The sequence below is a fragment of the Rattus norvegicus genome, chromosome 7 (genome assembly GCF_036323735.1).
Source record: "Rattus norvegicus strain BN/NHsdMcwi chromosome 7, GRCr8, whole genome shotgun sequence".
In the NCBI taxonomy this organism is placed as follows: domain Eukaryota; kingdom Metazoa; phylum Chordata; class Mammalia; order Rodentia; family Muridae; genus Rattus; species Rattus norvegicus.
In genome coordinates, this window is record NC_086025.1 from 29,639,515 (window position 1) to 29,649,452 (window position 9,938).

General features: G+C 41.2%; 1 protein-coding gene across 4 annotated transcripts in view; it reads left to right on the plus strand.

Annotated features, from left to right (window-relative positions):
* Window positions 1-9,938, plus strand: part of Cdk17 (cyclin-dependent kinase 17) — a 106,632-nt gene that overhangs the window by 68,533 nt on the left and 28,161 nt on the right. For 2 of the 4 annotated variants that reach the window (NM_001108082.2, XM_006241253.5), the window contains exons 11-17: window positions 1,036-1,156; window positions 3,698-3,795; window positions 4,275-4,380; window positions 5,254-5,296; window positions 6,123-6,213; window positions 7,190-7,267; window positions 7,812-9,582. In NM_001108082.2, the coding sequence (NP_001101552.2) occupies window positions 1,036-1,156; window positions 3,698-3,795; window positions 4,275-4,380; window positions 5,254-5,296; window positions 6,123-6,213; window positions 7,190-7,267; window positions 7,812-7,849 (575 nt within the window). In that variant the 3' untranslated portion in view covers window positions 7,850-9,582. Of the gene's footprint in view, window positions 1-1,035; window positions 1,157-3,697; window positions 3,796-4,274; window positions 4,381-5,253; window positions 5,297-6,122; window positions 6,214-7,189; window positions 7,268-7,811; window positions 9,583-9,938 lie in introns of those variants that run through there. The other 2 variants (XR_001838688.3, XM_017594835.3) reach the window with 1 other exon arrangement.

Below are 9,938 nucleotides of genomic sequence, written 5' to 3' on the forward strand. Positions count from 1 at the left end.
TCCAATGTTACTACTATCAATGAAATTCACAAAAAAACAAGGTCACCATGGTATAGTGACTAAAAAAAACCAAGGAAGAGGAATCAGAGCTGCCCTACATCTTGCTAATTACTAAAATGTGTGGAAGAATAATTTGTTGGGCATGACTAAATCAAGCTGGCATGCTACGGTAAATTTAAATAATGTCAGCATTATACCAGTTTAATGAAATGTTGAATTACTGTTTATGACATTTTTCTTCCTTAATATTTTTTAATAAGATATGTAAAGTTTTTACATAGCAGCAATCTTAGCCTAAGTGCTATTGTTACTTGAAGCAAACTGTATGGTAAAAATAGGGATCTGTTTCTTCAGATCTAAACTCAGTGACCACAATCTAGAGGTTATGGGGAGCTAATCCTCTACCAGTGGCAAAGCAAGAAGGTTGGGAGCCGACCTTGTGTTTCTGGACGCAGTGGGGTCCACTCGAGGCTGACAAGGCAGACTTTTCTCTACAGCAGTCGGTATTATCCCAAAGTATCAAGGCCTCATTCTGAAGTTATTCATATGCCTTATGTCATTACAAAAGGAAAAAGACCGCTCCAGGGAAATCACCAAATAGGTCCAAGGAAATCGCCAGTAAAATCCAACCGGTCCTATACTAATGATTTTTGTGGTTTTAATTTAAAAAAAAAAATAGTATAGCAAATAAATGTGTCATTTGAGTTAAAAAAGTGATAGGTAGTTTTTATAACTGTAGCAAACGAACCGTGCCTCAGTGTCACTGACCGTTTTGGGTTAACTCTAGTCGGAAATCATCCTGGCACCATGACTCCATCACGACCAGCTTAGTTTCCCGTTGTATAACTACTGTGTTCAGTTTATATAATACCGACTTGGCCCAGAGCTACATACACTCAACAAAATTTGTAGAACCACTGTTTCGAAGTTGCAGGATGCATCTCTTTGAATGGTCGTGTGACACTGGGGCTAAGACCTTCAGCGCGTTGATGGATCTTAGTATATTTAACTCTTCTCTTTCCTTTCTCTGTAAAGGACTAGCCAGAGCCAAGTCAGTCCCCACCAAGACCTACTCAAATGAAGTTGTCACGCTGTGGTATCGGCCCCCTGACGTGCTTCTTGGTTCCTCGGAGTACTCAACTCAGATCGACATGTGGTAAGTAGAGACGCCGGTGCCGTTTATAGTTTTAAAGGAGTTAGCCATTAACGGGGCATACTGACAAATACTTATTTATAAAGAGTTAATATGCCTTTGAGCAGTGAGTAAGAATCGAGGCGTGGAAATAAAACTATTTAGATTTAAATATCAAGGCAACACTAACGACTCCATTAGACTAACCATCTCATTCACACTAGTAGCCTGTGCCTCCATCTCCTCCTTTAAGGAGGTGGGCACAATTGTGATAAAGTCCAGTAGATGCTGTTAAGACTGAATGGGCTAATGCGCAGAGAGCACTTGTGAAAAGAGTATGTGGTACACAGCGATTTCAGACAAGGATTGCGTCAGTGTGGAAAACATACCTACTTAAGTTGGTCAAAAATAATAGAATTTCAAAGACCTTTCTTATGCATTATGATGTCTGTATATGTGTTGCAGATATATGTACGTGTGTGTGGTGTGTGTGTGTGTGTGTGTGTGTGTGTGTGTTTAAGCGCACTCGCCTATACATGCATGTACAAATGGAGGCCAGAGGTCAACAGGAAGCACGCTCAGATACCACTTTTCACTTTAAGGAAAAGTTACTCATTTATTACTTCTCTGAGACAGTCTTTCACTGAGCCTGGATAGGCTAGCTGGCCAGCGAGACCTGGGCCCTACCTGCCTCAGGCCGGTCACGCTTGTGTGCATACAATCTGGACTCAGCCTCTCATGAGCGCTGTAGCCACTGAGCCACCTCCCAGTCAACAGATACCGTGACGCCCTTGTGCCCGGTGCTGACGTCAGCGTTGCCCATAGGATAAATTACATTTACTGCCTATAGGATAAACTACATTTACTGCCTATAGGATAAACTACATTTACTGCCTATAGGATAAATTCCATTTCCTTTATCCAGTAGTTACAGAGTTTTGTAGACGTCTATAAACTTCCTTTTCCAACTCAACTCAGCCTATTTCTTAATACAGATCTTGTCTTTTAGCAGCGTTGCTCTCCTCGCTGTTCTTCAAAACAAGCCTGACTGGGCTCACCACGGTCTGCCCACTTGGCTCTCCTTTGTCCCTGCAGGCTCGTGTTTGACAGTTCCCCGGGGCTGGCCATCAGTGCCTTCCTGGGCATGCCCTGGCCGTCAGAGGCAGCTCTTTCTGAATCATGGCTGTGTTCATTATGTTTGTACTCCTCGTGTCTTGATAAGTTAGTGCTCGTTTCTGCTACTGTCTTGAGCAATTACATAGAGTTTCATTTGTAGGACTTTTCCCCTTAAGTTCTGATAAGATGTCTAAGATAAAGTTTATAATTTTAACTAGTCTAATTGTGTGGTTTTGAGATAGTAAGTTTGTTACATTATTGTACAACTATCGCTGCCATCCATCTTTTTAGAACTTCAAGGCTTTTTACTCTCTTAAATTTTTTTTAAAAACTGAGATTTTACCTGTTAGGCAAACCATTCTACTGTTTTCATTTGGTCCTGGGAATCAGGACACTACTGCTTGTCTCTGAGTTTACCTGTCCCAAGCAGCTCATGCAAGTGAGGTCCTGCTGTATCTGTCTGTCAGTCAGTCACTGACGGGCTTACTCAGCCTTTCTCGGTTACCATAGCGTCGTTACGGTCCGTCAGCACTGCGTGTAGTTAAGTTTCCTTGGTCGTTGAGTGTGCACACCTCGCTTTGTTTACTTGTTCAGCAATGGGGACACGTGAGCCTCTTCTCTCACCACTGTAAGCGGTGCTTCCTTGACGGGTGGACAGTGTTTCGCCTCGTTAGTTTCTCGTGCTTATTACCCAAAACGGAGATTGCAGGCCATAGCAATTATATTTCAAAATGTCTGAGGGATTATCGTATTTCCTATAACAACATGCCATTTCATTTTCCCTGTGCTGTTTTCAGTTTTCTCTACTTCTACTGGCTGTGAGCTCTTATGGACGACTGTGTCGCAACCTTGCATATATCCTGTAGTTCCTAGATGGTGATGCCTGTCCCTTGTCCCCTCTCCCTCCCTTACACACAGTCCCCAGTGACAGCACTCTGCTGTAGTAACTGCTTCCTGCATCAGTCATGAATCACTCATTCCCTTCTCTCTGAGGAAATCATTCATTCCCTTCTCTCTAAGCAAATCACTCATTCCCCTCTCTCTCTGAGTGAATCATTCATTCCCTTCTCTCTAAGTGGATCACTCATTCACTTCTCTCTGAGTGAATCACTCATTCCCTTCTCTCTGTGCTGCCGTAGCCACCATTACTTCCCAGTTTACCACAGTGATAGTTAGCACTCCATTACTAGTAAGTGTTGTTTTATTTTTTGAGAGTCCTACATAAAAGAAGTCTAGAGGTTTTAAGTGGGGAAAAAGGATTAGTAATGTATAAATTGAGACTGTAAATTTAATAAATTCATTGGATTCAAAAGTATCTTCACAGAAGATTTTCTGGGAGCCCAAAAATTTTTCAGAAAGGCAATCTTGAGAAAACATATCTTCTGCTACCCAATGTGTAAATGGACTGATTTTTTCTCTCTCTCTTTTTTTAAATGATGTATTTTGAAGGGGAGTTGGCTGCATTTTCTTTGAAATGGCTTCTGGAAGACCACTGTTTCCAGGGTCAACTGTGGAAGATGAACTGCACTTAATATTTCGACTACTAGGTAGGAGAGAAGTCTTCTCCCTGTGATTCACACCTGCAGTTGCCTGGTTAACTTAGGACTGTGTCTGTAAGGCGTCCGTACACATGCGTCCCATAGCTGTCACCATAAGAACCGCAGTTGGCTTAGATGCTACAAGGGGAGATTTTTTCCAAGGTGACTCATTTAGCTTCATTTCATAAAGATTTCATGAAAGATTTGACCTTAGACATATTATTAACAGCTCTTCCTAGTGTAGGTGATGTCCTATGGATAGAAAGGGGATTTTATCATATTTAAGATATATTTGAATGGGCCCCAATCCACATGTATGTATGTAGTGTCCCTAAGTGTATACACACATACAATATTTTAATTTCAATTGAAAAGTTAAATCATTTAATAAGAGCATCATGTTTTTTAGGACAGTTCTTATGCCTGTTGATAGGGGTTTGCACACATATAATTTAAATGCTTATCATGAATTTATTCTTTTAATTCAGGAACTCCATCTCAGGAAACTTGGCCAGGTGTTTCTTCAAATGATGAATTCAAGAACTACAACTTCCCAAAATATAAGCCACAACCTCTAATTAATCATGCACCCAGGTATTTTTTTTTCTTTTTAAGTGGGAAGGGCCAGGCCCACGGGACTCGTCTCGTTTGGTGTCCTTGCACAGGAAGGGCTCGGGACTGATACAGGGCAGCTTTTCATTACTGTGCAATGTAACTTCAGTCAGCCTACCCCTTCCTTTGACATAGTAACAGCTTACCCCTTCCTTTGACATAGTAATTTTATAAATCAGCGGCCAAGAATCACCAAAACATTCGAATAGAATTGAGCTGTGAAGAGAATACAGAATGCACATATCGGAATTCTAGAGCTTACGTGGATAGATCCACAGAGGCCAAGACAGCACTGCTGCCTGGCGGCCATTGGCTGCGTCCCTGAGCTCATTTCTGTTACTGAAGTTTCCCTAACTCAATGCTGTACAGTAGCCATTGCTTAGCAGGCTGTGTTTATATAATTTTGTTGATGGCTTGTGTCTACTTTGAACCCCATTAATATATGTTGGGATCACTGTTGCAATGTTTTTACCTCTATGCTAGGACAGCGATATTCCGGTGAGCCTGCCAACATTGGCACACCGAATACTTGTACCCTTGTAGCCTGTTTAAACTTCCCCTGAGTAGAGCTTACTTTGGGGATAGAGTGCTAACTTCAAACGTTCTACAGTGTTAGTAATTTTTCTTAAATATTGAAATTTCGAGCGGCAGTCCGTTCATGATTTGTCCTGAAGCAAATGACAAGATGAGCTTTTTAGGGCTGAAACAGATCTGGGTCTTTGAAAGCAGTAAAGATGGCTATTTCAGGGCACTTGGATTTGGTAAATGGAAGCATTTGGAAAATAATTTTATCCGAAAAGTTTCTATCATAAAAGAATAAATGGACACTTGTTTTGGTTTATCTTTTGTTTCTAGGTTAGATTCTGAAGGAATTGAGTTGATAACAAAGTTTCTTCAGGTAAGCCACGTCTTATTTTGTGACGCTAAATGGATCATTAAGTGTCTCTTCCCTCAGGAAAATAGAATCAGTTGTACCCCTCAAATACTGTTAGCGACAATGGGATGGTTACGGTCTTTCGAGGCTGCTTCAGCCAGCTCACAGTCTCGTTCTTTGCGGCTGTTTCTCCGTCCTCTGCTCCCTAGTGCTTGCTGCCTTGCGGCATGCTGCCCTTTCAAGTAGCGCTCCGGTTTCCCCAGAGCAGGCAGAAGAGATGGCAGGGCGGGACTCGCCACATTAACTCCCCTACATCCCAAAAGCATAGGCTTTTCCCAAGTCTCCTTGGCCAGAACATTCACTGTAGAAACAGAACAACACAAAGAGAGTCTGGGAATTGGGGAATTAGCCTCAACCTGCAACAGTCATGGTTCGTGATTTATCTGTTGGAGCTGGAAGCATGAACATCTTGAATTTGCAAATCTAGGTTGTGTCATTTAGGAGACTTGCAGTGGGCTTTATCTGTTGAGATCGTTGGGCCTAAAGGCACTAACTGGGCGTGCTCTGTCAGTACACTGCAGTTCACAAAGGAAAAGAGCACTAATGATTGAATACTTCGGGAAAATACAAGGAATCTAATTTTTATGAGGAGGCTGAGCTAGGAAGTGTGGAATTGAGATCGAATTATCTTCATGCTTTGAGTGTGTTGGGAGGACTCTAAAGTGATGTTAAAAAATTGTCAAGTAATCAAGAACTTTGTTAAGTAGTTCTAAGTACTAATTTATCCTTCTTCAACTTTTTACGGTAATTTGACAGAAGGTTAATGAAATGGCTTTTTGCTTTTTCACAGTATGAATCTAAGAAAAGGGCTCCAGCAGAAGAGGCCATGAAACATGTGTACTTCCGAAGTCTAGGGCCGAGAATACATGCTTTACCAGAAAGTAAGAAGCCTCCAGTTCGTTCCTTCTACTCATTTGTCTAGGAGTGAGCATCGGGAGGTTTATAGAGTTTAAAAAGAGGTGGTTGTTGATTTTTATACCTAAGATTTTTAGTCCTTTTTTTTTTTAAATCAAATCATAATTTTTCCAAGGAAGTTTTTCTTGACTGGTTTTTCTTGTTCATGTCTTGTAATATTGAGTATATATATATTGTCTCTACTCAGTGAGAAATGAGTCATATTTGAGTGTGAGTCATTAATCTTCCTTGATTTAAATCAATATGCTGGCACCATCATCCTCAGCCCTAGTGTGGCTCAATTTCTTTGTTAAAAGTGGATTTCTAGATTGGATGGGTGGGCGCCATGCTTGCTGTGCAGTGCAGACCTGGTTCGGGTCCCCAGGCCCCTGTAAAAGCACTGTGGAGATTAAGGACGAACAGTCACTAAGCAGATGCTTCCCAGGTGAAAGTGATTTCCTTCCTGAGGAGATACAAAGAAAGTCCCCCTTTCTTGCAATTGCTCTGGTGACATTGTCCCTACGAAGTTAGTGAGTCTGTTATCAAAATCACCAGAGTAGAAAACTCCCCAGGCCTGAGGTAGCTATTTAATTTTGTCCATCCTGTCTTAAAGTAGTCCAGTGTTTAAAGTGGGCTGAGCAGGGAAGGAGGACAGCGTTTGGGAAGTCAGCTGTGAGGGCCATTCCTCAGTTCCCATTCCCTTTCACTAGGTAGTCCTTGTTAACCGAGGGTCATGGAACAGTCAGCAGCAAAGCCCATCAGAAAATCCACAGGACTTCTCCCATAGAGTTTGGCTTTCTGTCTAGAACATGGGGACAAATGGGCAATCTTTCCATGGGGCTATAACTTTTGGGGGCACAGTATGGATGTTTGATGTTGAATAATCGTTTTGTGCTTTTTGAATAATTATGGTTGGTCTAGATTTGTCATTAATATCTGGTGATTTCTGTCTGTTCATTTCAGGCGTATCAATATTCAGTTTGAAAGAGATTCAGTTGCAAAAGGACCCGGGTTTTCGAAATTCTTCCTATCCAGAGACAGGTGTGTTTGTCATAAACCATTTCACATGTCGATCATGAATTTTTTTTCGTGGAGCCAAGCTTTGGGTTTATAAATCGATCAGTAAAATTATTGATGTAAAAAAAAAAAAAACCAACAATGTACAGTGCATCCCAAAACTCTGTATTTTTAGAATTGCATATACTTGCTGTTCTGTACAATGTGGGCAGCGCAGTAAATCTTCAGAGAGAAATGTGATTCAGTCAAGTCAGGGATCCTGCGAGCTGCAGATGGCACAGAGACCTTTCACAAGTGACCTGGCTTGACCACTGCACACGCCATCCCTGGTACCCGAGGCAGAAGACACGGCTTGTGCTTACCTAGCCATCCGCTTCGTCACTCGGAAGCCTAGAAGCTGTAGACTGACCCCGTCAACACAGAGGCCCTTTAAGACAGTGCCGACCACTCTTACCGTGGAATAGTAGCGTTTGCTGGTGGGAATGTTAGCCTCCTAGAGTCACCAAATACTGTATGTGGGATAATCACTGAGCCTTGAACTGCCTCATGAAATGACTTTATATTTTAGGACATGGGAAGAACAGAAGACAGAGCATGCTCTTTTAAGTCTGGTAGCTTGGTCTCAAGCCCAGCCCCAGCCTTTCTTACCAGCCATGGACTCAGAGCTGAAGGCAGTCATTTCTTGTGCTGGACTTGGGATCTCCGTGTGTCTGCACTGTCCTCTTCCCAGTGGAGTCTTTTTATTTCAGACCTACAGATTGTTTTTATATTTCTTGTCACAGTGTGACAATTTTTTTTTTTTTTTTTGTACAGTTGGTTTTAAGGTCTTCTCTGCCTGTAGAGCCAGGAGGTTACAGCTCTCAATGTAACTGTGGCTGCAGATTTGTGCAGGACTGAGAAACACAGTGCATTATTTATTGTGGAATCATTGCTGCTAAATAACTACTGTCTGTTTATTTAACACAACAGTTGAATGCCTGAAGAAGTTGCAGTGGCTTTATTAGATGTGAACGCATCTGTTTCTCCTCACAAATTGTTTGACTGCTGCATTTCGTTGTTGTTTTGTTTTGTTTGTTTGTTTGTTTTTAAAAAAAATTAAACTGCAGTGTTTCCTGGAATGTATATTTAGCTTTGCTTAGCAGTAAAATAAGTGAGCCATCGTGAACACTCGAAGTTCGTGCTACTTATAATTTCTTAGGAGCATTGGCCAATAGAGTAGCTGAGAGAGGGACAGCACCGTGTGTTTGGGAAGCGTGTAATGTGAGGGGCTGAGCCAAGCAAATGAATAGCAGCCATTTTGGGTTCCCACATCAGACACCAATCAACTAAGAACACCAAGTTATCCATTTTTACCTATTCCTCACCTGAGAGATGTCTACTGCCTCTTCGTATGCCTACACTTGATTAACTTTTACACTGTGCTTTCAGTTAACATTTAACCGTAGAGGTCATTCAAACAGGAAAAGCCTTGCTGCTGTTTGTCTGAAGCACGTTTCTTTTCCTAGATACTACTTCATTTTGAGGAACAGTTTCTTTCACTTGGGGGCTGTGTATGTTTCAAATAACGTTCACTTGGAATAACCAGCTGAAAGCTGGACTCTGTCTTTAAATGGAGCCATGATGAATTAGAAATGAGAAATAAGAGCCCAGAGGACTGCCTTAGCATTGTGGGTATTATCTGCTCATCAGAGACACTAACAGTGTAACTTGAATTATGCATGTCCTTGACCATCACAGACACTCGGTGTTGGTAACCGTGTCTTAGGCATTCGTGTTCATCGTTAAGGACTATTGGTTAGTGCATCTTACAACTAGAAATCTTAATTGGTATACTTTGAAATGGTCATGTAAGTTTTTGCCTTATATCATGAAAATAGTTATAACTTAATTTTTGTCCTGCCATTCACTGTAAAACATTCAGGGTCCTCTCATTTCTGTTCAGGAAATCCTGTAGTTTATTGTTTGTTATTTAACAGTATTAAAGTGAGTTTTTGTATATTTTCATTTTAACTTTATTTGTGAATAGTGATTGTGGCATGTTTGGGGATGTTATTTTAATATTTCACAATACTGAAATTTTAATTTTTTTTTTTAAAAAAAGAAAGTTCTGGAAGAAACAGATTCATGTGTAACAGTGAATATTGGACCACTGCTGCTTTTCACGATTGTCAGCTGGTTTTATGTTAAGCCCCGTAGCCTAACTGCTGTTATTTCTAACTGACAGACATGTATTAATATTGTACTTTGAAGGTTATAAATATTATGTGAAAATTCCTTCCTTCGTTTTGAAATTTATAATAACTAAATCTCTGTGTTATATAAAATGTGATCTTTGTGGAGTCACCGTTCTTTCTTGGGGAAGAAAGCCGTGCACACCGGGGCCATTTTCCTTTTGTGGTATCCCTATAGAGTGAGAAGACGTCACTGCTGAAGGTGACAGCCGCCTCGCTCTTGCCCACCCTCCGGTTAGTCTCTCGTGATCTCCCGAGATAGAATTCTTTACTGGTGGAGTATCAGATTTGTCCGTTTGATTTGCAAACCGGCCTCAGCTGTCAGTGAGCTTGATTCTCGCGTATAAAAGCTTATAAAAAGTAAGGGGGCATGATTTAGAATTCTTTCTAGGGGTCCACGGACTTTAAGAAATTCAGCAAACAAATAGGCACGCATAGGTTGCTTTTGTCTGTTAACGTTTCAG